General features: G+C 43.4%; 2 protein-coding genes across 3 annotated transcripts in view; both read left to right on the forward strand.

Annotated features, from left to right (window-relative positions):
- The window catches only part of LOC146669837 (zinc finger protein 385A-like), a 28,762-nt gene extending 14,028 nt beyond the window's left edge, over positions 1-14,734 (forward strand). For both annotated transcript variants that reach the window (XM_085406459.1, XM_085406460.1), the window contains exons 2-8: positions 1,195-1,340; positions 6,267-6,377; positions 11,360-11,540; positions 11,719-12,048; positions 12,524-12,711; positions 12,801-12,887; positions 13,002-14,734. In XM_085406459.1, the coding sequence (XP_085262585.1) occupies positions 1,195-1,340; positions 6,267-6,377; positions 11,360-11,540; positions 11,719-12,048; positions 12,524-12,711; positions 12,801-12,887; positions 13,002-13,229 (1,271 nt within the window). In that variant the 3' untranslated portion in view covers positions 13,230-14,734. The remainder of the gene's footprint in view (positions 1-1,194; positions 1,341-6,266; positions 6,378-11,359; positions 11,541-11,718; positions 12,049-12,523; positions 12,712-12,800; positions 12,888-13,001) is intronic.
- Positions 14,735-15,451: 717 nt separating this feature from the next.
- LOC146669838 (G protein-coupled receptor 84-like) lies at positions 15,452-16,648 on the forward strand. Its single transcript, XM_085407810.1, has one exon. It carries the CDS (start codon positions 15,452-15,454, stop codon positions 16,646-16,648), a length of 1,197 nt encoding a protein of 398 aa, XP_085263936.1.
- The last annotated feature ends 11,249 nt before the right edge of the window (positions 16,649-27,897 follow it).

A 27,897-nucleotide genomic window follows, 5' to 3' on the forward strand; every position in this document is an offset into this window, starting at 1 on the left:
AGCTAGATTGGGCCTGAAGTGTCCTGCTGGTTTTACACTGGAGAAGAATAAGTAGTGGAAGCATAGGTGGAAAACAGAAAGAGGATGATGATGAGAAGAAGGAATGGAAGAACTGGTGCTGGAGTGAGAAGAAGTACAGATGAGGGATAGAGAGCCAGGCAAACAGAATAAGAGACCATGAAATAAGGATAGAAAACTGTGCTCGGTGCGAGAGACAGAGACACTGGGAGAAATGGAGAAAAGACAGATATCTGCAGCACCCGAGCTGCGAGGCTTAAGGAGCTTAGCTCTCCTGCCCATCACAGAAAAGTCTTCAAGTGCAGGCATTCAGTGCTGCTGAGCAACTACTGAGAGAAAAGTGAGCAGCAAAAGCAAAGAGAGGAGAGGTTTGGGTGATGAGTGGGGTTCAAATGTGAAAAAAGGCACAGAGGATGAGGGAAGCAGCAGATTTTGTTTTGATACAGTGAAAGAAAAGATGTGTTAGAACTTGTTGTAAGATTGTTGGATATGTTTTGACACTTCTGGAAAAAAACAGCTCAGTGTTCAGAGTTATATACAGAGTTCATTCCTTGCTTTGATTTTAATGGCGGCACCCGTCCAACATGATATCATTTCAAAAACTCATTAATGAAGTGTCATAATATTCATTCTTGGCCCAGATCTGGTATTGATGATGACGTCAGACCACTGAAGAGTCCCTGTTTTGTTTTGTTTTTTCATGCCTTGACGTTTGAGCAAGCATCAAGAAATTTCAAAGAGCTTTTTCTGTGAATTAACAAAAACTTTCTTTTATAATAAAAGGACAGTGTGGGCAATCAGCTGCACATTTATTTCTTACACTTTAAGAGTACTACTTACAGTTTTATTTTACACAAGAGCATTTATTAAAAAATGAGACATACTATTGAGACTTTACTTCTTTTTCTTATCTTAAGACATTACAGGGATTAACTGTGTAGTTAAACTTCCTTACAGTGACAGAAAGGGGGGATTTCACAAGTCCAGCCCACTTAGGATCAAAGTGGGCTGTATGTGGCCCATCATGTGAAATTAGTTTGACATCCCTGGTGTAAGCTCGTTTTCCAAAAGGTCAAACTGCTCCTTTAAGAAGAACGCTTTATGGTTGCCGTCTTTTACTAGAATATGTAATTATTTATAGGTTTTTTAATATCATTGTTTGCATATCTACCGCAGGAGGTGTAAACCGCCCAGGGCCTGTCCCTGCCTTCCTCAGGAGCCCACCTGTCATCCCACCTCCACTGGATATGAAGCCGTTCCTCCAGTTCCCCCTGGAATCGCCTCACCCAGCCAGCATCGGCCTCTTCCACAACTTTAACACAGTGAGTGCTCACAGACATTCCTGTGCATATGCGCACAGGCAGCGCCTGGGATTTGTTATCAGTTTGTTTCACTTAACAGGAGACAGAGTTGGTATTCAGTTGTGGCTCCGGAGCCTCTCGAGTGAAGACAAGTGATAAACTGATAAGGGATTTATGGTGTCTAATACAAAATAATAAGGTGACAGCTGTTTGCTTTTTATTCAGCACAGTGAGTTTCAGTATAATTGAGAAAATGCCCAAGCAAGTGGTTTACAGCAATAAAATGAGTTACAGCTAATCAATCGTATAAGAGGCACGGGCTGTTCTCCACAGTCAGCATTTTCTCCACCTCCCTCACATTTCTAGATTGGGTTTCATGTGAAGGTCATCGTGGTGACAAAAGGGGACGGGCGAGCGCCACCCACAGACACACACACACACACAATCAGTCAACTCGGGCAGAATGACCCTTGTGCAGGTTTATGATTCATCCTTCATCATCAAGGGCATTGAGTGTGGCCACTAATCCCACAGCACTTTCATGCAAATCATTCTCTGTCTGCACAGTAAAAATTTATACAAGTCCACAATACTAAAACACTCTGTGTGAGTCACTTCAACATCTACTGTCATCATATAAGATAAGAGGCTGCGGGAGCTTAAAGGACACAGTGAAAGGCAAACTGACAAAAACAGTTGATTACAGTGATTATTGCTTCAAACTGAGTTATGGTCCTGTTTGGAGTCAGGTCAACCTCACCAGGTTTACAGGCAATTTCCAAATACTTAACATTCTGCAGAGCCTACAGTAGATCCAGCCTTCTTGCACTGAGACTGCACAGTACTGCGCTGTGTGGTAAGAGCTCTTTAAACTGCTCTTTAGAGCCACGCAGTCCTAGGTCATTAGTCCAAAACAATTCAGGCTGTTTTACAAAAATGAAGACTGCCTTATTTTATACACTTCAGCGGGGAAAAAATACACATTTCCATGGTAACAATCTGCCGTTCCCATTCAATTCACATAATTATGGTAATAATAGGGTCCAAACAATGACAAAAAAAGAGTTAATTTAGGCATAAAAATGCTACTGTTCATCTGGGTGCCTGCCTTTGAATTTCTCAAACTAGCTGCTGGGACATTTTCAAAAGGAGTGAATAGAGCAGAGTTGCTGAGGCTCTGAAGAGGTGGCACAGCTGGCTTTTTTTTAGTTTTTTGGGGAAAATGAATTCTCAGTAAATTTGTACTACAGTACATAAGAGAGTCAAGAGCTACACTGCTCTGCACAAGAAATAAAAACAGATGCTGACATACACTAGCTATCAAGCTGTTTTTACACATGCGCTGCACCCTCACACTTCTCTAGACATTAGCCTGCACAGGTGCATGTGAGAACACAAATGTCTAACAGAGTCTTTGTAATGTTCACGTGTGAAAGTGGCTTTAGTTAGATCCAACTCCTTAGTCCTCCTGTTGTTATAGGAGGAAGAGTGCTGCATTCAGAAACATTTTATAACTTGTTAACAGAAAAGCCAGTTTTGTGTTATGCAACGTAGAGGACAAGAGCCACATCCAGGCAATGTATTTATATTTTATAAAAGCTTGTTTAATACTGTAGAAAACAACCTTCAGCCAGGAGTTCAGTATTCCCATGTCAGACAGCCTTGTTGACTGCCGGGAGCTCGATAATTAGACTTCAAGTGCAAATTTGGTTTCACTTCATAATTCAGTCTGACATCGTGTTCTTGTTTAACCGCGTTCGGTTTGGAAAGGGACGTTCGTTTGCACTAAGAAGTCAACAGCAGGTGACATATCTGTTCCTCAATTTCCATCAACATTAAGCTGTGGCAGCTGATGATTTCAGTGTTATCTTCTCTCAATGATGACTTGCAAAAGCCCCTGTAGCAGAAATTACATTTTTTGCTGCACTGATGAGCAAAGCAGAAATGCAGGACACAATCTGGAGGACAAGAATGTACCTACCTGTCTTCTTTAGATTTCTTGATTAAAGCAACAAAACACCAGGGATCCACAGACAAAATCTAAAAACCTTTGCACGGCTACTTAACCAGTTTTGGTGAAGTTGCTTGCTAAAGTGTTTTTGATGCTCCCATTAGATGCTGAAGATAAATTTTTGAATAGAACTCTGTGTCCTATAATGTAAAACATCACCTCTTTCAACAAAGATGCTTTGCAATCCTATCATGAAACGCTTCCAGCCTTTTATTATGAAATATTATCTAAATCAACTTTAATGGGCATGCTTCTACCAATCGATTTGCTGTTGATTGCAATTAAAGATTCTTTAAGCTCTCTGTCAGCTAAGCTATATGGTTATGTGGTGTATCCAAAGAAAAGGTTTATATGCAGCCAGATATGTGGGAAGCATCTATAAAGTGTGAATTACTGGTGCAGAAAAAGCTCGACTACATGAGGAGAGTTAGAGTGAAAGAGAAGATGAAAAGTGGAGTAATAGGTTAATGAGGTCATAAGAGTTGGGACAGAGAAAGAGATCCTGATGAGAACAGGTGGTCAAAGAAAGGCAGCGAATGACACGCAGTGATGGGAGACTACAGAGAAAGACACAACACACACGCACACATTAAAAGGCCCCAGATACATACCCATATGCACAACAGACAGGTTGAGCGCTGAGCTCACCCAGACGCAGCGCTGGCACACGGACAACTGAGCAGATGAAAACAAAACAAATTTGGAGGTGCTGCAGGTCTCCACATGAAAAGCACAAAACAGTCGAAAGATAAACCGAAGAGCTGACGTCACAGGCAAGAGGGGGAAAGACGTTTAAGTCTGTAAATATTTCTAACAATAGATTTACACCCAGTTTAAGTCCTCAGACCAATTACACCATTTCCCCTGGTGCCTGCAGCTTCACAGTGTAAACAGTCTCTCATTTGGCAGCATGCATCCAGTCTGAGAAGGAGATGAGAGGTGGAGTAAAACCACAGTGGAGTTTTGGCTGCTTAATGAGGGCAACACCCAGCACTGCGGTTTCCAAACCCTGCCAAAGGGTCAGAGAGCTCACACGACTCCAATGCAGTTGTCTAAAAATGAGGCAGTAAAGAGTATGACATGGCATATTTTTCCTTGTTCTGGAAATGACAAACATGGGTATTATATATATATATGCACGTCTTGATGCATGCTCAATCATCCAGGTAAGTGAAGAAGTCACTTGGACGAGTAACAAAACGTTTCTCCCACTGAAAACGCTACGTCCAGATGAACAGAATAAACTTTTGTGTGTGTATATATATATATATATATATATATATATATATATATATATATATATAATCCAAGAATACATTGGGAAGATGGCCCCAACTGACCGAGTGCTCAGTGAATACCTCAGGCAGCAAAAACCCAAGAAAGAGGAGGGAGACGAGGAACCATCATGGAAGGACAGGCCCCTGCACGGTATGTACCACCGGCAGATAGAGGAGGTGGCTGATATCCAGAAATCCTACCAGTGGCTGGACAAAGCTGGACTGAAAGACAGCACAGAGGCACTAATCATGGCAGCACAAGAACAAGCTCTGAGTACAAGATCCATAGAGGCTGGGGTCTATCACACCAGGCAAGACCCCAGGTGCAGGCTGTGTAAAGATGCCCCAGAGACTATCCAGCACATAACAGCAGGGTGCAAGATGCTAGCAGGCAAGGCATACATGGAACGCCATAACCAAGTGGCCGGCATAGTGTACAGGAACATCTGTGCCGAGTATAACCTGGAAGTCCCGAGGTCAAAATGGGAGATGCCCCCAAGGGTGGTGGAGAATGACTGAGCTAAGATCCTGTGGGACTTCCAGATACAGACGGACAAAATGGTGGTGGCTAACCAACCGGACATAGTGGTGGTAGACAAACAGAAGAAGACGGCCGTAGTGATCGATGTAGCGGTTCCGAATGACAGCAATATCAGGAAGAAGGAACACGAGAAGCTGGAGAAATACCAAGGGCTCAGAGAAGAGCTCGAGAGGATGTGGAGGGTGAAGGTAACGGTGGTCCCCGTGGTAATCGGAGCACTAGGTGCGGTGACTCCCAAGCTAGGCGAGTGGCTCCAGCAGATCCCGGGAAAAACATCGGAGATCTCTGTCCAGAAGAGCGCAGTCCTGGGAACAGCTAAGATACTGCGCAGGACCCTCAAGCTCCCAGGCCTCTGGTAGAGGACCCGAGCTTGAAGGATAAACCGCCCGCAGGGGCGTGCTGGGTGTTTTATATATATATATATATATATATATATATATATATATATATATATATATATATATTCATATTTTTTTAAGTTAAGAGTCATATTTTTATTATTTTGGAACTCATCACATGTCTGCCTGTAGCTATGATATTAATGTCTCATCTTGTGGTAACCTCTTAACCCTTTTACTCCGCTGTTATTTGCTTAAAAAACAATCATCTAAAATGCAGCAAAATCCAAAGAAAAGCTTCTATCTTTTCAGAGTACTGCATGGAGAAATTACTGCTTCTTGTAATACACTGGTATGTAGGTTTAAAAAAAGGAGCTTTTTTTCTGCACACATAGCAGTGTAAAATTCTTGGAGATTGCGAGTCTGTAATTAGGCCCCTCTAACCCTAACATGAATTAAAGCGTTTGAACAGCACCCAAGAACTCAGGCACAGACAGCAGCACCAGCTGCTGCAGAGAAAACACACACCTTCCTGTCCGCATCAATCACTGCTCCCTCTTCACTTCCCTCTTCCCCAACTCTATTTTATCTCCCAGCCTTTCTTCCCCTTCAGAGGCTGTCATTCACCTGCACTTTTTCTTCAGCGCCTCTCTCTCTCTCTCTCATCCACATTCACTTAGCTGAACCTTTGAGTGCACTGCAGTTAGGAGAAGCACTGGCCTCTGAATTTCTCCTGTGGTGCTGAATTTTTGATGTGACCTCTGGGCTGTCTCTCCTCAGATGGACCCTGTCCAAAAGGCTGTGATGACGCACACCTTTGGGCCACCTATGATGAAGACAAAGCGGCCAATCATCTCCTGCAACGTCTGTCAAATACGCTTCAACTCAGAGGTATGGCAGCTTAAGCAGTTCCAGAACAGGGTTGCTTTCATGGCCATAAAAATCCTACTAACTGACCACTTGCAAAATTCACAACACAAACAGCAGCTTTTTTTTTCTATCGGCTTAGCTTAGGTGAGTAGGATGCTGGGGAAAAAGTGACACTCAAACGCAAAAGCATCCTAGTTTTACCTGGATTATTAATCAAGTTCCTCAACCTGCTACATCAGCACCTGTGTGTCCTTTTATGCAGAGACCTTCAGATTAAATAGCTAAAAGCTTAAGTCTGCGGTGGCACATCCACTGTAGAGTGCTTTACCACACTGTGGAAACCAGTGCTGAATGCTTCTATAATAAAATTTAGTCTTATGTTAACACCTCTGCTTCTAGTTTTTATTGGATTTGGGAAAGTTTTGAGTGCCAGGCTTGTTAGCCCAGTATTTCAGAAGGTTTGCTTTAAGAATTTTGAGTAGTGTTGCTGCAGGATTTTAAAGTTTGGCGGGTGTAGCAGTTAATAAAAGGATGGGGTTAATAGAAACTTAGTTGGTTAAAGACATCATGTTAAAATAATGAATATCTGAATTACTTCAATCCAGAATTGAACTTGTATTCACTGCACATGACCTAAAAAGTCTGCAGTCTGGACTTGAAGTTGGTTGGTGATTGACTGCACAGCTGGAGAAGGTGAAAACTTAGTTCACACTTTAGCAGCTCCATTTTTAGCTTGTCCACCAAAAAGTGTGGGGGGGAGGAAGGGAGAGATATACCTGCTTGCTTCACTTCTGCTGGAATTCTCACACACATGGTAGTATTAAAGTTTCAAAGGAATGTTGTCTCAGATAAGTTCCTGATTATCCAAAAACTTGTCTTTTTAACTTGTGCAAACAGAAGTCTGAAAAACATTTCTTAGCTGTTGACGGCCACCTTGTGACTATAACTGTTCTTTATCCCACTCTGACGAGGCTGTAACTGACATTTGTACGACGTGTTTGCTGGTTACAGTAAAGCAGGAGGATGGAGTCCTAGAAGTTTCTGTATTGCTGATGGGGCACATTTGTGGCACATTATGACTAACAGTTGGCGCCTATGCCAACGCAAGGAAAGGGGGGCTGAAATAAAAGAGGCCTGAAGTGATGAAACTTTAGAGGAAATATTGGAGTGTCCCCCATTAAGGAGGCAGTCGTGTTAACTGAAGTTGAAAAGCAAATCATTCATAATGTGGGCAGCTACTGGATGACATGCCCGACGAGTCTGCGCCTGTCTACTGCTGGGTCTGTTACAGTGAGTGAGCACAGGGAATACATTTTAATGATATAGGACTTTCTTTGCATGAAAAAATATGTATTTGGACAGCCCATTTCTTGGTGAGCACACTTCTTCTCAAGCTGTATCTCTACATTTCTGTATTTATTTAACACCAATATATGTGCAAAAAGTGAAATAATCCCAGAAATAAAAAACACGTCAGTTGAAGACGCAAATATCTTGTCTTGTCAACAAAACGCTGGGGCTGCATTTGAATGATCGATGCATTCGACGCTGACAGAGCTTTCAAGGATGGAAAAATCCTGGTGTTTATGACTTACTGCTGTAACCTCTAACCTAAAACATGAGCAGAAATCAAACAAAAGCCTGATATACAAGCCTGGCTAAAAATATGATTGGATTGCAGGGACCAAGTGCTAAATACTTTCACTCTAAATGCAGTGGTGTGTAAAGGACACAGGCAAGGAGGGAGTCATGTGAAACTTGTGTAACACTGCACCGTTCTCTCTGCGAGGGGCCGCTTAATTATATCTCCCCTGCTCAAACCTTGCGTGTTCTCACATGGTCAACATTATCATTAGTATTATGGGGGTGGGGTACGTGTAATAGGGAAGTGTTTTGATTCTCTTCACCATGTTCTCATTTGCATACCTGTGCGTCCACTGAAATGTGCATGTATGAAAATGCTTGTGCAGGTGTGTGTGCGTGGCTTATCGTGTGCCCGGGACTTCCAATTCTGAGCCACCTGTTTGTCCAGCCTGCTGCTTTACTCATGAGCTGGCAGCGTGCATCTGCTCTGCTGCAGCTCTACAACACTTTCCAGAGTAACCTGAGAGTCTGGGAGCTTAAAGCATAGTGGACATTCTTTAATAATGAAGGAATACTCTACTTACAGTGCTGTACTTGGCTTACTCATGCTGTCTGGTCTGTGCCATGGCTCTTAAGGGAATACGAAGCGAAAGCAAATTGTTGATGGTGGTCACTGGGAGTCAGGTGCCTATCACTGCTGCTCCACTGTAGTCCCACATGCTGTAATTATAACGCCGCAATTCATTTAAGGCCACAGAGGACAAATTAGCCTGCCAGTGTGTTCAGCTCTGCTCTGCTGCAAGGTTGACGTCACACCATGCTGCATTAGCCATCGTCACCACTGCTGTAACATGCTGGACACCTCTCTCCCTTTCCCCATCTCTCCTTGTCCTCCTCGGGCAAATGCAAAATCATGTTTCATTACCGTCCCCCATCCGTCTGGCAACTTTTGTCTTTTCTTTTTCCTCATCGGTTTTCATGTTTCCACTTCTCCCTCTGTGGGGGTATACTCTATACCGTGTCTTTCTCTCCACCTCTCAAGCCTCTTTCCACCCCCTCTTCCTGTCACTGCTGTCTGTCCTCAGTAGATTTGGCTGCTAGACCAGCTCTATCTGCTTTCAGTGCCTTTTGTCGGTTTATAGATAAAACATCAAAGCACATCCTGCTTAGAGAGAAAAAGGATTTTAGGGACATTCACTTGCTCTCATTTTCTCCTTAAATCCCATTCCCACTTCTTCATTCATCTAAATTCTCCTTTCCGTTGGCTCTCACTCAGCTTCTCTCCATCCATTTCACCTGCTAAAACATAGTTTCTGTTTTATCATATGCTGTATTATTTACCTTTCTTCTTACATAAAAACCCCTCATTGACATCAATTGCTTTGGATCCTGTAATGTACTGTGCCCCCACTTCTGATGCTGTCAGGATTTTTTTATGCATGAATGGATGGCAGCCCTTCATTGATTTCTTGAAATTGAAGGTCATTAGGACAGTGAAAGTATCCAAGCACAAGCAGCAAGAAAACTATTGGGTTGCATAAAAAGATAAAAAACAAAACAAAACAAAACAAAACATGAAGGCCGGCAGCACAGAGCCTGGGTTACAACAAGAGAGGCCACTGGCTATTTCAGCTCTCTACTGTCCTTTGTTTGTCGAGTTGTAGGCCCCTCATCTCCTGCCTAATTGCAGGGAAGCACCAGCTGGGGGAGTAGAGTTACACAAGCAGAGCTATATCTGCCTTTCTGTCATCACCAATCAGGATGAGGGCTATATGGGTAACTATCATTGGCAGTTAATACCACAGGCTTACAGAGGCACACTGGACACGTCCCAGTCGACCCTTTGCCTCAGAGCCCCAACATGTACCTGGCACACGCCTCATGTGGGTTTCTCAGCCTTTCTATTGACATAATGAAACAGATCTAATTCCAGAACGTGTTTGCATGAGCATACACATGCACATAGAGTCACACACACAGTGTCATATATTAATAAGGAGCTTACAGGAACTATATTTGTACCCTAACACCTCACCCTTTCCTTTGATTTCACTTGATGGTGACATGGACAGTAATATCTGAACTTGGAGGCTTACACTGATTTCCGTATCAGCGGGGAATATTTTCGGATGTAAATCATGCACCACATGATTTACATCAAATGCCAAAGTTAAATACCAGCACAACAAACCTTTTGTGTAATGAGGCAGAAAGTAAGGGCATTGAGGTTAGTGCCCAGCGGACATATTTGTAATAATTGTAACCGCAAACCTTAACCTCTACCACAAAAAAAAGATAATGTTTATGAATATGCAAAATCTGTAGAGAGGTTTCTAGTACAGGAACTTGTACAGTTGGAAGACAGAACAGGAAGCTATGGTCTGAATAGCTGCCGGTTACACTGAAAGCTCAAAAGAATAAGCTGTGACTTCAATGCTCTAAAAAATAAACAGTTACAACTAAAATAAGTACGGCTAATGTAGAAAGTGGAAAGCTCATGAAATATTGTCTTTTCTGGGACCTTCTAGCAATAAAAGCCTCAGTGATGAAGCCATATAACTGACATATAAAATGTCTGCAAAAGGAACCTTAATGCAGCTCTGATATGGCTGTGAAAGTGCACACATTACACGTTAAATCCGTGTGTTTTCCAGGGAATCCTTCACTTCGTAGGTGGGAGGAAGTGAGGAAATGGCAGACTTGTAATAGATAACTTGTTTCCTGTTGCATCTTGAAAACTGAAATGTAAAATCCGACATCCCCACAGTAGATCTTTAAATGGCTCCCTTGGAGGATCAGCTTGGAACTGATCCTCTTAAGTGCACACTCGTGGATGCAAACTTTTTGCCCAGCAACTGACTGTCAACTGTCACACCTCACCCACATCCCCCCAGCCCATTTCAGATTATCCCACCACTCAATAATCATCATCAGCTCAGCAGGCCAGTGCTGTGATTACAGCAGTGCTGAAGGAAGACAAGAATATTCTGGAGACTAATCTTTGCTGACTGCCTCATCAGTGGTGCACCATCACCCGTCACAAAAAACAGCTCAACAGACGCTGCATTACTCCTTCAGCCTCAAACTATGCATGTTTCTGCACTTATACAGAAACTTGAAAGAAGATTGAGATGTTTCTAGCCTCCATACCAAAGATTTAAATTGGGTACAGGATTGCAAGATGGTAAATAACATTTAATAAGCCTATATGAAGATGTCAAATGCATGTAACATGTTCTTTTTTTGTTTGATTAGGGTTTATTATGTGTGTGTTACTATTTGTAGACACTTCACTTGATGATCTATTAGAGTCTGCTTGGTTCAATATGGAGAAAAGACAACCAAGGTGGTGGGCATTTGGAAATAAGGACATGAACATGCCATGTTAAAGTGCCATGTGCTTTATTCTTGTTTTTCAGAGCCAGGCAGAAGCCCACTATAAAGGGAACCGTCATGCTCGAAGGGTGAAGGGTATCGAGACTTCCAAAACAACCCGTCTCCAAGATGGTGACAAGCAACACCATCCCCCTCCTGCTTCACCTTCACCTCCAGGCCCTTTACCATCCAGCCCTGAGCCTGATCCTAACAACAATAAACAGGGTGAGCATCGCCTCTCAAATACAGGAACCTGTCATGAAATGTAAAGTGAAAGTATTGGCAAACTGGTTTATCTAAAATAATATATTTTCGCATCAGGAGAGTCAGAAGGTTCATTTTATTGCTGATTTTGTTTTTTCCTAAATTATTCACTAACAAGAGATCTTTGTGCTGTTTTCAGATGACAATCAGTCCTGTCCCAACTCTAAAGAGTCACCGTCAACCCCCAGCTGCCTTCCTACTTCCACACCAAGCTCAGCAGATACAGAGTGCCCCCTCTTGCCTTCTGTCAACACGCCTTTGCCACTGTCTCCTTCCCCTTCTGCAGCCCTCAGTACACCCTCTGCAGATTCAGCAGCACCAGCAGCAGCTGGTCTTCTTGACACCCCGTCCCCAGCACCCAGCCCATCTTCAGGAGAGTCGGAGGAAGAGAAAGCCAAAAAGCTTCTCTACTGCTCCCTTTGCAAAGTGGCTGTTAATTCCCTCTCACAACTGGAGGCACACAACAAAGGTTAGTCCCAGGGGAAGTGGACAAATTGTGCAGCTTTCAAAGCGTCTTCAGAAACACTGAAGCGTGCCTCTTTAGAAGTTATTCTTCACTTGTTCTGAGTGTTATGTTTGAAGACGTGAAGCAGCTGCGTTACTGCCACTTAGTGGTGAGAATGTCATATTAAAACATGGTAAATGGCAATTGATAAAAACCTTAACACACAGCACCTACACTTAATATTTTCTCACTCAATTCTCTATCATAAAGTCCATTTACTGGCTGTTCTGGAGCTTTTAGTCTTGTTACATAATCCTCTGGAAGTTTAAAAAGCTTATTATTTATTTCAACCACTTGAACAACTTCTTATCCATATGGGAGACTCTTGCTCGTGGAAACATCAGACAAACAACAACAACAAAGAGGCAACAGAGAAAAACATTGAAGGGGAAAAAATCCTGGAAGATGCTCACTCTAGTATTCTTTTTGTTGTTCCCAGGTACCAAACACAAAACTATTCTGGAGGCTCGAAGTGGACTGGGACCGATTAAAGCTTACCCACGCTTGGGTCCTAAACCCAGCCCTGAGCAGGGAGGGGAGCTCTCCTCAGACCCTAACACTCAGGAACGCACCTTCCACTGTGAGATCTGCAACGTCAGAGTCAACTCTGAGCTGCAGCTTAAACAGGTGAGGAAGAAAAGCTCAAAATAGATCCTGAGTGGATTATGTGACGAGAAATCCCATATCTGATTTTTTTTTTTTATTTAATGTTCCAGCATATATCTAGCCGGAGGCACCGCGATGGAGTCGCAGGGAAACCTAATCCTCTTCTCAGTCGGCACAAGAAGCGCACAGACTTTATGGTACATGCTCATTTTTATTTACATGCAGCACTTCTCCCTCATAAATTCATCCTCATTTAGGTTTAATCTTAAAAGGATCAACAAGTCGTTTTTCTATTTGTTTGTTTTTTAAAGGAACTTCCAAAAACCCTAGGGGCTGGACTTTTACCAAATCCTCTGGCTGTTGCTGCAGCAATGGCAGCAGCAGCGTCCTCAAATCAGCTGGCACTACGTCCTCCCGGCCCAGCCTCCCATCCTCACCCTCATCACCACCTCCTACAGGGAACACCCCTCAGCCTGCTGAGGCCAGCCCCAGGACCCATCCGCACCACACACGGGCCAATCCTCTTCACTCCTTATTAATGCTGAAAGAGCGAGGACAAATCAGGAAGAAGCACACTGTGAATCGGAGGCCGGCAACCGCGTGCCATCAAGAGCCAAACCAGCTGGTGTTTCTCCAGCTGGTTTTTCAGGATGATAAAAACATGAACATGGCTCTTAATGGCGCATCGTGTAGCAAAATATATGTTTCCATCCTCTCCAGTTTCCATCAAGCATGGACTTCTTTCAGCATCCTCCAGTCTGCAGCTGACTAAATACCTGCATCTGTCATAAGATCCACTACATTGGATTGAAAACCCTACCTCTCTTAAGTTTATGGTTCATCTGCAAGGATTCATTACATATCCAAACGTTAACAAACATGCCTGCTGCAGTTAGGTGTAGTAGTTGCCTCTGATGTTAGTTGGTATCCATACTGTAGCTGTAAAGGTATAGTGGATTGTACCACTGTAATTTTTTCTATTTTTATTTTTTGCTTTTGTAGCCTATGAAAAGAAAAAGGTGCCCACAGTGTTGATACAATGTCTGCAGTTTCTGGCAAACATTTTCACAGCTGGCTTTTGTCTGTATTGTGTCAGGTTTACAGAAATAAGGAGTGTTAAGAAGAACAGGAAATACATAGTTCTTACAGGAAGTCTTAAAGCAGAAGTGATTATGAAGTAATGGTAATCATAGATCATTGGCTACAGATGCACTATGCAGCTCTTGGTGTTTATTCTTAGCGTTTTAAGAGGAAACACAAGCTTAGACTTTATAAGAAACAGAGAACAAGAGGAAATACCCGTGCTAAGTCTCTTAAATCCCCTAAACTGTTTTTCTGATGATCCTCTGATTATCCCCAAGTCATCACAGATTGTGTATATAAAAGTCTCACAAAGCACACAAGCGGTGAGAAATATAAGTGAAAATGTCTTCATTATTTTATCATCTACACAACACTGTGCAAAACAGAAACTTTTCAGTGTCTTAATGGACTGACTTTCACATGCCGAGCACAGCAGGACAGTCGTTGACTCATGGCTTCTATTGCAGTTTGTGCACATTAAAAAGACTGCATTTCACCACTATCTGAATGAAGTGGAAACAGTGTGATGAAAGACACCAGCATTGAAGCAAAAAGGACCACATGCACAGATGAGAAGTTGTATGCAAAAAAAACCTTTTTGACAGTGTTGCAGGTTTGTGTTGGGATAAAAATGTTTTGTTTGTCTGCTCTGCCTCGTGTGCTCCAATCTGCATCACCCAAAGTATCCCAGTGAAAACTGTTGGCTTGCGAAACTTTAGAGGGAAGCTTTAGGAAATGGAAACTGTAGCAATACTTTAAGCACTCCTGCTAACTTTTCTTGTCAACTGCAATAAAAAATGTCTTCAAATGTGATAAATGTTATTTAGGATTAGGATACTGAAACGTTGCTGTAAACGTAGATTAATAAAAAAAAATAATAATAATAAATGGTTCAAGTCTGGGATTCCTAAATGTTGAGTCTAAGTAAAATTATATATATTAAAAAAAATCATTAAACTGAATTCATGGTTGTAACGAGTGGTGACTGGTGTTTTGTTTTCCAGTTATTTTAAGTGTCCTGCAGCACATAAACAGGAAATCTCACTATGAGAAGGCAAGAAAACTAAAGAGAATAACACCCCCCACCCCCAACCCCAATCATCATATGAAAAGAAAGGTGGACATCATCAACTTCACGGTGAGAAAATTTAAACGCTTTTCATTAGAAATGTTTGAAAGTCTGAATTTTGAAAATATCACCTAGGTTAGAGTTCTTATGAAACTAAACCTCAATTAGTTTATCAACTTTCTGTTAAGTTAAAATAAAAGTAAACGCTGATTGTTGGTTTTGTCTATTTTGTTACCGCATTTTGTTGAGGGAGATATTCTTTTAATAGCCTATTATTAATAATAATAATAAATAAAGTATTATTACAATATTTAACCATCTGTTCCTGAATAAGCTGGTAACTAGTCATTTCCTCTGGCAAAAACAGAAGTTTTGTTTTAGTTGAGAACAGTTTCACTGCAGATAGTTGAACTGTTTTGTTTACAATTGTTCATAATTATTTTTCTTTACTAACCATCAAAAACCAAATGATTACATTTGTTCACTTCACTGCACTGCCTGAAACCTCAAGGATTAGCTGACATTGAAAATCTTTGAGGTGAGGGCAGGCAACAGGATTTTGTTTACTTATATTCTGATTCCTATCTTCTGTTTATATTAGTTGACAAAATGCTGAGGAATCAAACAAACCACACCGAGGACTTTCTCTCCTGCCACAGTCCTTCTGTTGAAATCTACCGGTACTTTGCTGTGCTGTTGGGATGTGCTGTAACCATCACGGGTACGGTCGGGAACCTGATGACCGTTCTGGCTTTTGCCTTTGACCCACGTCTGAGGACTCGCTTCAACGTGCTCATTGTCAACTTGGCTGCATCTGATCTCTTGTACTGCACCATCCTGCAGCCCATCTCCGTCGACTCCTATCTACACCTCAGGTGGCGCAGCAGTGAGCTGTGGTGCAGAGTCTTTGGCCTGCTCCTCTTCCTCTCCAACTCTGTCTCCATCATTACCCTCTGCCTGGTAGCAGTGGGCAGATATCTCCTGGTCGCAAAGAGAGCTGTGTTTGACCGTGTTTTTTCTAACCACGGTCTTACTTTACTCATCATCTTTGCGTGGGCACTCGGCCTGGTCAGCTTTGGTCCACTCTGGTCTGTCTATGTGTTTGTGCCACAGGTGTGCACATGCAGCTTCCATCGTACCCGGGGTCGTCCTTACACCACCATCTTGCTAGTTTTCAGCTTTCTTGTTGGCCTGAGCTGTGTTGGTGCATTCTACCTGCTCATTTACAAACATGTTCTGGTTGCATCACAAGCGCTGCTCCGTTACAGGTTCAGCCAACAGTCATCCAGGAGGAAACCAACACCAGCTCAAGAGACTGACGATAGTAGTGTAAATTCTGTCATAACAAACACGTACGGCCAGGCAGAACTTGCTCAGGGTATAGAGGCAGCTGGTGAAAAGTCCTGCCAGTCTGCTCAAAGTTCACTTAAGACCTTAAAAACTGAGCCCACATCTGAAGCTGACCTTGCACCACCTACTCCCACAAATGCAATGCTGGCATCACACTCGACAATTGCAGTGGATGAAAAGGAAATTAAGCACATAACACGGATGTGCTTAACTGTTTTTCTGTGCTTTGTGTTCTGCTATGTCCCCTTTGTGCTGCTGAACACAGCCGACAAACAGAACCATGCCCCTCAGGTACTATACATGTTCTTTTCCAACCTCACCTGGCTCAACAGCTGCATCAACCCCGTGCTCTATGCTGTCATGAATCGCAGGTTTCGACAGGCCTATCACATGCTGCTCACCAAGGCTGCTGAACCTTTCACCCACCTGTGTATCCGTCACACAGATCAGCGTTGATAAAACTTAAAGCAGACATTATAAGATGGGAGACGTGCTAATAATGTTGAGCTGAAATCAATGGAAGAATTTCAAAACAGCAAAAATATCAACATCAATTTCTCTTCAGGGTGGGAAAAACTTTTTAAAACTTTATTTTAGGGAGGTGACAGCATTTTTTTGAAATCTTGTTTCTATTCCGGACATAAGGTTTTTGACGGGGCATTTTCACTGTCTTGCAGGACAAAAATATGTGTAGTTCAAATTTTCCTCATTGTAAATGCCATAAAATGTTGAAAATTTAAATGAACAATTTGCTCTAAATGGACTTGACTTCATTTTGAATTGTTAAAAACTTTGTACCAAATCTCACAATCGCCCCGTTGTGTGATTGTCTCAGCCATAGTTCAATAGCTCTGTCTGTTATAATAACAGGCAGAGAATTATTCCAGTAAAAGATAATAGTTTCTTTCTATACATATAATTCTAAAAATTTGGAAATGTAATATTATTTGTAAAAATAAAATAACAAATTAAGAAATGTCTGTCAATGGTGTGACAATTTTAAGTTGGGTAATTCCAATTGGACAGCTATATTTAGCTAAAGGGCCCCATTCAAGGTCATGTAGCTGAGGGGCCACGTGAATCCCATGACACTCACACAGATTAAGTTTTGTTGACCTTATGTTTAAAATGTATATTTCTCAACATAATTACAAAGCGTTGTGTAAATGACACTTAAGTTATTAGTGCCACGGTTATAAACAGTGCACTAGTGTGATGAGTGCGTAACTTATTTGGAGAAGAAAGAACTGAAGGAGAAATGAGTAGAAGAGACTATAAAGAAGTGATAGAGAGCAAATTAGGATCCACTTTGGTAATTTATTACATTGACATTAACCTATTGTCTACTATTTTCCAAAGAAATATCATGAAAAGAAGGCTGAAGGAAACTGGAAAGTGTGTTAACTGTTTAATTAATAACAGCTCTAAAAGTGCATTTTTAACTAAAGTTATATTCATTAATGTTTTGCATATTTCTTAAAGTAAAATTAAAATGCATTTTTCAAAGACGTGAATGTAATCAAGAGACTGAGTGCATGAGCTACGAAGAGTCAACGTTCTTTCCGAAAATTAGGCCTCATTTAATAAGTAAAAGTTTATTTGTTGCAATCAGTACATTTGATTGATGTATTGTTGATGCAAAGAATGACTTTCTCTATCAACGTTTAAATAAATAAATATGTCACATATTTGGGCCATCAGCACCATTTCTGTCCCTTAGTGTGACATAATGTCCTCTGGTGTGACTTTCTGGTGTGACACCCCCCCCCCCAAAAAAAAAAACCCCAAACACTTTTTTTTCTATCATTATCTCACCTGTTAAGGAGAAGCTACATTATAGATGTACATACGCTCCGCTCCATCAATGCCTGGAGTTAAATCTGAAATATTGGTTTTTAGCTGTAAAGTTTCCTCACTTTGATGCCAAGCTTTATAAACGCACATATATCAGTATTTTGCCAACTTGGCAGCTGAGGCAGAGGGCAGAGGACAGAGGCTGGAAGATCAAGGTGCGGAAAGTGGGGTGCAGGGGCTTTGTTGCCAGTACAACAGCAAAACTGCTTAGAGAGATTGGGATCAGACAACAGGCACAACGGCAAGCTATAAGAGAATTGGCTAACACTGCTGAGAGGACCAGTCACTGGCTATGGCTAAAAAGGGCTGACATCACTTGGGCAGCTAAGGCAGTCAGCTGACCGCGAGACACACGCCCAGGATTGATCGACCCGTGGTGGGCCTGCCTCAACAGGGGGCGTCAAAAGGGTAAAACATAACATTAGAAATTTTACCGATTGACTGAAACAGCTGTCTCGGGGCCTCCTGGGGACTGTGCAACTAACCTCATGAAACCTCAATGAAAGAATAAGAAAGAAAAATGTTCCGCTCTTCTCCCCTCTGCTCTTCTTCCCTTTTCTGGGAGGCAGTGGGGAGGTAGAGCGTACAGCCCGATCCAGCGAGGAGGTGTGGGAAGCCAGATCAGGCGCCCCCCTTCCAGATCTCCTCTCTGCTTTCTCCTATCTTATCTTACTTACTTGTCTTACTCCTCTCTATCACCTTTTCTGTCCCTTTGAAGAAATGAGGCTCCATAAATGTTAAAGAGGCAAGTATTTCTCAGGTGCAGTGAATAGATAGGATAAACTATAGAAAACTAAACAGCAAAAAGAAGAAGAAAAATAACAATTTTAACATAAACCATTGACACACTCTGGGGCCTGATCAACCCTGGCAGGGCCTCCTTGGATGAGGGTGTCTAGTGATAATGGCCGAAACACCCTATGAATCCAAGGTTCACTACTGACGATGTGTCCCAAATTTTAACATGATAATTTAGATCAGATCTCTAATCTCTAAACCTAACCAAGGAAAAAGGGCAGATTAGCTTGGGTAAAAGAACAAAAGTTGAGGCACACAACGATGTGTGCCGCTAGTAAAGTTTCTGGGCTGCTTTTCCTCATAACAGCCATCCCCCAAGATTTTCTCCATTTAAAGCTATGCATTGTCAGGGAATGAAACATCTAGTCCTTTTACTGAATTCTAACTTTCGTTTTAATGATTTGGGACAGAATTTCAAAATCATCTTGTAGGTTACAAAATTAGATAAATGTTATTAAACGTTCATCAATCAGAATATCATCTCTGTCTCATCCTTTATTTCATTTCACTAGCTGGGCCCACGTCCTCATTTATGTTTGACAGCGTTTTAGTAGGAAAAAGTGAATGCTCTGACATGAATTGAGCTGCAGTTTGGGGAAGGCCTCGAAGGGGACTGGCGATGGCTCCCGGGCCTGGCAGATCCCCATGTACTGAATAGAAGTGAAGAAGCTGAAGAATGGAGAAGAAAGAGGGAGGCAGGGTGGGGCGTGTAAACGAGAATGATCAGCTTGCAGAACTAGGGGAACCTATATAGATCAAATTCAAATTCAAATTCAAATTTTATTTGTCACACACACACAACCATACACAGTATGACATGGGGGTGAAATGCTTGTAGCTGTACAATGCCCGACCATTAAATGACAGAAGAAAAGTTTTACAATATTTACAATTTACTACAAAAATTTACAAATTAACTTAGGAATTTACAGTAAAGAATGTGCAAATAGCAGAAGAGATTATAAAGATAAGGATTATAAATTATAGGAATTATAGGATTATAGGAAATGTGTGGTGGTGCGTGTGGTGACGTGTGTGAGAGTCCAGTCTTATAGTGACGTGTTTGGGAGAGTCCAGTCCTACACCTGGTTCAGGCCCCGAATAGCCTGGGGGAAGAAGCTCCTCCTCATTCTCTCTGTTTTGGCCTTAAGGGAGCGGAAGCGCTTCCCAGACCTCAACAGTGAGAAGAGTCCATTGTTGGGATGGGAGAGGTCCATCATAATCTTCCTAGCTTTGGACTTGCACCGCTTGGTGTAGATGGACAGCAGGTCAGGGAGCTCTGATTGAATGATGCGTTCTGCCGAGCGCACCACCCTTTGCAGATCTCGTCTGTCCTGCTTGGTGCTGTTCCCAAACCAGGTGCAGATGTTTGACGTCAGGACGCTCTCGATGGTGCAGGAGTAGAAGTTCTTGAGCACCTTCAGTGGCAGATGGAAGTCTCTAAGTCTTCTAAGGAAGAAGAGACGCTGACGGGCTTTCTTAACCAGGGTGTTGATGTGTCAGGACCATGACAGGTCCTGAGTGATGTGGACACCCAGGTATCGGAAACTGTCCACTCTCTCCACTGGCGTGCCACTGATGATGAGGGGTTTGTAATTCCTCGCCTGCTTTGTAGTGAAGTCCACGATCAGCTCCTTAGTCTTGCTGACGTTTAGGAGGAGGTTATTCTCCTGGCACCAGGTCTCCAGGTTCCTAATCTCCTCCAGGTAGGCCGTCTCGATGTTGTCGGAGATCAGGCCCACAACAGCAGTGTCGTCAGCAAACTTGACAATGGAGGTGGTGTCGGATGTGGCTACACAGTCATAAGTGTACAGTGAGTACAGCAGGGGGCTTAAAACACAGCCCTGAGGCACTCCAGTGCTGAGTGAGATGGAGGGGGAGACTTGTTTTCCTACCCTCACTGATTGGGGTCTGTCTGTGAGGAAGTTGAGGATCCACTGACACAGTGATGAGCTGAGTCCTAGATCCGTCAACTTGGTGAAAAGCTTAGAGGGAATTATTGTGTTGAATGCTGAACTGTAGTCCACGAACAGCATCCTAACATAATTCCCTCTGCCAGTGTCCAGGTGACTCAGGGATGTGTGGAGCAGGTGAGATATGGCATCGTCTGTGGAACGATTAGTCCGGTAAGCAAACTGAAGTGAGTCGATGGTGGGAGGAAGTGAAGAAGTGATGTGATCTCTCATCAGTCTTTCAAAACACTTCATCACAATTGAAGTCAGTGCTACTGGACGGTAGTCATTGTGGCAAGCGGGCTGTTGTTTCTTTGGAACAGGGACAATAATGGACCGTTTGAAGCACGTGGGAACCACAGCTTGGGCCAGGGAGAGGTTGAAGATCTCCGTGAACACCGGTGCTAGTTGATCAGCGCAGGCTCTAAGGACCCGGCCAGGGATTGCATCTGGTCCTGCTGCCTTCCTGGTGTTCACCCTCCTGAAGGTGTTGTGATGACGAATGCATTTTCTTCACTGGTGCACTCCGAGCGCGCGCAGCCGTTTGTTGTTTTAATTGCTGCGGCGTCGAAGCGAGCATAAAACGTGTTCAGCTCATCAGCCAGTGAAGCATCGGCATTCATCATTGAAGAAGCTGGTCGTTTATAGTCCGTTATAGTCCGCAGTCCTTTCCACAGGCTCCTAGAGTCGCACTGTCGTAGCTGTGACTCTAGATGGCAGCCGGAAGGAGCGTGTTTGGAGGCGTGGTCCTGCTCCTGAAATTCCGATACATAATCTCCAATAAATAAAAGATGGGAATATTTCCAAGGTGGAAAAAACAGTTATATTTTGTTTTAGTGTCCCCTAATTCATTTTAACAACTTTGGTATTAGCTTACTTTTATTCACACTGAAGTAATGAGAGACGTAACATTTCTTGCAGTTGTAAAATTTGAACATTCAAAGCCAGTAAACAATGTCTCCCATTTCATGGGTTGGCATTTGGATTAGCTTGTCTTCTTGTCACAGGTTTAGGACATGCTCAGAGAGCAGTTCTGCTGTTCCCACCTGTTAGTGAAGCCTCCACCTCCCCCTGGTGTTCATCTTCAAGAAGAGTTAACCTGTCAACTCTGCTGATGAGCTTTGCGACAAGTCGTGTTACTTAGCAGACTGTTTGTAAAAGCTTTTCACATCTACGCAGAAAATGCAGAGTAGTGGACTTTTGTGACACCGAAAGAGTCCACTCCCCACCCACTAATGCTCATGTACATGTATTTGCCCTAAGAAAAAAATCATAAAGTCTTTATACAACTTAGTTTCACTTCATATATTTCCCTTTGTTGTCCACACCCCACATGTAGTACTTTCCTACCCACCAGTGGGGCCTGCCCCTAAGTCTGAGAACGACCGTTGTAGTGGTTTCTGTTCCTAATTTTACCCACTTTCACCTTGCTTAGTCTTCTGGGAGAGGTGGTGGGCACACTGGGTTTCATTTGATTCTAGTTTTAAACTTAGGGAGGTTTTTTTCTGCACTTCTCCAAAACTGAAATGAACAACATTTGGTTGCTTCCGTCTCTTCCATCTTGTTCAAATGTATGACTCAAAGTAGGTTTAGGTCAACAGAACCTGCAACCCTTAAAAATATTTTCACAGAGCAGAAAATGTCAGAAAACAGCGACAGAACTAAGTGCTCACTGTCAAAATGCACATCCGTTACTCTGATCAAATAATGAATAGAATTTCATTTGAAACTAAAGGTTTTATTAATCAGTCATGCTTTTTCGGTCAGGTTTCAAACAATCAACACAACACACCAAACATGTGATTTCACGTGTGCTTTACACATTGTTTTCACTCAAGAATTCTTTTTTATTAGTTCTTTTTTTGGATGCTGCTGCAGTAGCAGCAGACACGGGGCATGAGACAGACACAAGAAATGATCACAAATGTGTAAATCGTGCAGCTGCTCAGAGTGACATCAGGCTGCTTTTCTCCTCTCAAATTGTGTGACAGGAGCACGTGTGACAGTGAGTAACCATGGTTACAGGGGACGGTCTGAAACTCATGATCCCCAGTAAAAGATCTCAGGTTATTATATCCCTCTAAAATCAAGGCTGTGCTCAAATACTGAAACTTAGTTAAAAAAAATTACTGCTGTAAACTTAATAACACTGACATCATTCCATAGGAAATAATATGTGCACTGTGTCACTGATGTTATTTCAGAAGTGAAAAATGAACCCTTCTCCTGACTGCATTTGGTGTAACTTCCCTGTTCATGTTTTGTTGTGCTTTTCAAAGATATGCATGTCTGGCATTGGGTGCATGCCATGAAGAAGACAATAGAAGTTAATGTATTCTGTTATGCTCCATTTGATACTACTATTCTAAAACCACTCTGTGAAGTGTAAAATAAATACAATGTAGAATCTACATAGAATCTACATTGTATTTACAATGTATTTATCTACATTGTAGATAAATACAATGCAATGACAAAAACACTGTAAAGGGAGAGTGATCATTAAAAAATAAAATACTGCGAGGAGAGGTGGAGAATGAACTTAACCTGGGTGTCTATTGTCTTGTGTAGTCTGGGAGATGATTGGATGATGGGATGGTTGCAGTTTTCTCTGAGGTGGGGTCGAGTGGGCCACCCCGGGATCTGTGGGGCTGGGCGGTGCTGCTGCACCGATCCAGATGGGTCTGGGCCTCCCTGCTGCTGCAGCGCCGGGTGCGGTCTGCTTGTCTGCACCCCAGGGAAAAGGGTAACATCTCCTGGGTCTAGGTGCAGTTTTCCCCACTGGGGGCAAGGGTACCTGAACCTGGGTATAGAGCATGTTTGGGGAGTGTGATTGTGTGTACAGGTCATAATGCTTGACATTTTATATTCATTTAAAAAGTGTTGTTATTAAAAGACAAAAGTCAAAATACAAAAGATTTCAGGGCTGCACAAAGCCCCCAGTCAAAGGAGCTTGCAAAGAAAAGCGTCTGGACTTCTTTAAGTTGCTTGAAGACGTTTCACCTCTCATCCGAGAAGCTTCTTCGGTTCTAAGGTCAAATGGTGGAGAGTCCCAGATATAAACCTAGTGGGAGTAACCCCCCACAGAGGGACAAAAGGACCCCCTGATGATCCTCTAATCGCCTGAGCCAAGGTGTGAAACTGGGTGTGGGTCCCAATCAGCCAGGGTTTCGGGTGAGCTCATTGTGAAACCTGGCCCCACCTTATCATGCGAATTCCCGAGGTCAGATGGCCCAGGATGTGAGTGGGCGTTAAGGCGTCTGGGGAGGGAACTCAAAACTGGATTATAGATGGCAGACAGTTGGTGTCGTAAACCCCCGCCTCTGTTCAAAGTAGGGCTGCCACGATTAGTCGACTAGTCACGATTACGTCGACTATCAAAATCGTCGACGACTGATTTAATAGTCGACGCGTCATTTGAAGCTTTGTAAGATCCCAAAAGCAGGAATAAGTAGCAGGATTTAAGAGTGTAATAACGGACTGAAACAGAAGATGGCAGCACTGCATGTACAAGGATGCCAGCTGCCGTTAAACCCCGAAGAAGAAGAAACTGTGTCCCAGAATTCATAGCGCGGCCCAGCGCAGTTGTCAACAATGGCGGCAGCTAGTTAGTTTTAATATTACTCTTATTATTCTTTCTGGGTCACAAAATAAACATTTAACATATTTTCAGGCGAGAATGTAGCTGTGTAAACCTCAAATATCTGCTCAGTTTATCAAGACACCACATATTTTCAAAAGCGCTCCGACGTTTTCGGAGGCGTCTGTTACCCACTAGCTCGATAGCTAGCCGGGGGCCATGAGAGCACCGGACTCCCGGCAGATCGTTTTCAAACCCACCGCCCTACTCAGGTTAAACATATACAAGTCACTTAGATAACTTAAAAATGTTATTGTTTGGCTTTTTTCAGTATTTTATTTGTTCCTGAGTAAATCGGCTGAGTTTATTAAACTCCACCGAAACAATCTGCACATTTAATTAGAATTCAATTAACTATCATCTTGTCTTTATTTTTAGTTAGCACAGACCTTAAACACTTAAAGCTGTAAGCTAATGATAGTTATATAAGAGCAGATGCTGCTGGTGCAATAAGCTGTAGTTTTACGTTCAATGGATGATGATCTGATTAGTCGACTAATCGCAAAAATAATCGGTGACTAGTCGACTATCAAAATAATCGTTTGTGGCAGCCCTAGTTCAAAGATGGTCGCTCACAGTGGACATAGATGGCTTCTTTCACTCCTCTTTCAAACCACCTGTCCTCTCTGTCCAAAATGTGAACATTGGCATCCTCGAAAGAGTGTCCTTCATCCTTAAGATGCAGATGGACTGCTGAGTCTTGTCCTGTGGAGGTGGCTCTTCTGTGTTGTGCCATGCGCTTGTGAAGTGGCTGTTTGGTCTCTCCAATGTAGAGGTCTGGGCATTCCTCGCTGCACTGTACAGCATACACCACATTGTTAAGTCTGTGTTTTGGAGTTTTGTCTTTCGGGTGAACCAGTTTCTGTCTGAGCGTGTTGCTGGGTCTGAAATACACTGGGATGTCATGCTTGGAGAAAACTCTCCTGAGTTTTTCTGATACACCGGCTACATAGGGGATGACAATGTTGTTGCGTCTGTCCTTCTTATCCTCCCTCTCTGGTGTCTGGTCTTCTTTTCTGTGCCTCTTTGCTGACTTTAAGAACGCCCATTTAGGATAGCCGCACGTTTTGAGTGCTTCCTTTACATGTGTGTGTTCCTTCTTTTTTCCTTCAGGCTTAGAGGGAACATGTTCTGCCCGGTGGTGTAGGGTCCTAATTACTCCAAGTCTGTGTTCCAAAGGGTGATGGGAGTCAAAGAGGAGGTACTGGTCCGTGTGTGTGGGCTTCCGGTAAACTTCGTTGTTGAGGTTGCCGTTCTCTTCAATGTGCACAGCGCAATCCAGGAAAGGCAAACAGTTGTCCTTTGTGTCTTCCCTGGTGAACTTGATGTTTTTATCCACAGCGTTAATGTGCGCAGTGAAGGATTCCACTTCTTGTGTCTTGATTTTGACCCAGGTGTCGTCTACATATCTGTACCAGTGGCTGGGTACTCTTCCTTTGAAAGAGCCAAGAGCCTTCCTTTCCACTTCCTCCATGTAAAGGTTGGCTACAATAGGTGACACGGGGGAGCCCATGGCACAGCCATGTTTTTGTCTGTAAAAGCCTTCGTTGTACTTGAAATATGTAGTGGTGAGGCAGAGGTCTAACAGTGTGCAAATCTGATCGGGTGTGAAGTTGGTCCTGTCCTCCAAGGAGCTGTCTTCTTGTAGTCGTTTTCTGACAGTCTCCACAGTCTCCGTGGTGGGTATGCAAGTGAAGAGAGACTACATAGAAGGACATCATGGTTTCATCTGGATCCAGGGTAAGTTTCTGGACCTTGTCAGTGAAGTCGGTGGAGTTCTTGATGTGGTGTGGGGTGTTCCCCATGAGAGGAGCAAGGATGGTAGCAAGGTGTTTAGCAATGTTATAAGTGGCTGAGTTTATGCTACTGACTATGGGTCTGAGTGGGACAGCTTCTTTGTGGATTTTAGGAAGTCCGTAAATGCAGGGTATGGCATCCCCTGGGTAAAGGCGGTGATATGTAAGGCAGTCAATGATTTTGTCCTTTTCAAAGTCTTGAAATTAGCTCACCCTGGCTGATTAGGACCCACACCCGGTTTCACACCTTGGCTCAGGCGATTAGAGGATCATCAGGGGGTCCTTTTGTCCCTCTGCGGGTGGATACTCCCACTAAGTTTAAATCTGGGACTCCCCACCATTTGACCTTAGAACTGAAGAAGCTTCTCAGATGAGAGGTGAAACGTCTTCAAGCAACTTAAAGAAGTCCAGACGCTTTTCTTTGCAAGCTCCTTTGACTTGGGTCTTTGTGCAGCCCTGAAATCTTTTGTATTTTGACTTTTGTCTTTTAATACCAACACTTTTTAAATGAATATAAAATGTCAAGCATTATGACCTGTACACACAATCACACTCCCCAAACATGCTCTATACCCAGGTTCAGGTACCCTTGCCCCCAGTGGGGAAAACTGCACCTAGACCCAGGAGATGTTCCCCCCCCCCCCACCGCAGGGAAAAGGGTAACACTACCTGGCTACCTGGCTCTGGGTGCAGTTCCCCCCTCCAGGGGCAAGGGTACCTAGACCCGGTTTGTAGAGTACGCTTGGGGAGTGTGATCGTGTGTACAGCGTCTCTTTATGTCTGTCTCCACGTTGGTTGAGTGTGGAGTAAGTGTATATGAGAGCATGAGGGTGGGAATGGATGTTTGTATCTGTGTGTACCTGTATGTCTGTGTCTATATGTCAGGTTGGGTGTCAGGTGCCACCTCTCTGGGGACATCTCAGGCCCTCCAAGGTTTGGAGGCCTATCTTCCTACCACCACTTCCCCTGCCAGTGGCGGACTCCCTCAGACATCGGTGCGTTGGTGGTTCTTTGTGTCCGGGGATGGGCGTCCAGGTACACACCGGCTCACTCCTTGGCGGCCGCTTATCGGGGCCTGGAGCCTGGGGCTCACTCGGGCCACTTCGGAGGTGGGGTGTCCCCGGCCTCTCGGCCTGGGGCTCGGTCACTCAGGCACGGCTGGCTGCCGGCGGAGCTCACGGGGGCGTCACTGCAACTCCCCCTGGTTTCTGCTCCGCGGCTGCTGAGTGAGCCCTCATCTGGGACTCTCCTCAGCTCTTTCTGGGACAGTGGCGCGGCTGCCCCTCTGTTGGTCTTCCTTGGTCTCTTGTGTTCTGGGGGCCTCTGGATGTCTGGAGTTTTGATCTCCTCCATACCTGCTTCATGCCCTGGAGGATGGGGCTGTGGCCCCCCCACACCCTCTAGCAGATCATTACATGAAGGAACCTTTAAAAAAAAAAAAACAAGCGCGTCCATGCTCACAGGTGTACACACGGGTGACCACACCCACAAACTACACCCTTTTTGGCTCCTACCTCAAAGCACACTGTGTTCTGTTGATCTTATGTGCTGCACAATAATGTTTAATATTTAGTATTTACTGTCATATTCCCATATATCATTGTCCATCCATCCATCCATCCATCCATCCATCCATCCATCCATCCATCTTCATCCGCTTTATCC

The sequence above is a fragment of the Rhamphochromis longiceps genome, linkage group LG5, assembly GCF_057381845.1.
Source record: "Rhamphochromis longiceps isolate RC_006_pf linkage group LG5, R_longiceps_female_GT1.1, whole genome shotgun sequence".
Taxonomy (NCBI): domain Eukaryota; kingdom Metazoa; phylum Chordata; class Actinopteri; order Cichliformes; family Cichlidae; genus Rhamphochromis; species Rhamphochromis longiceps.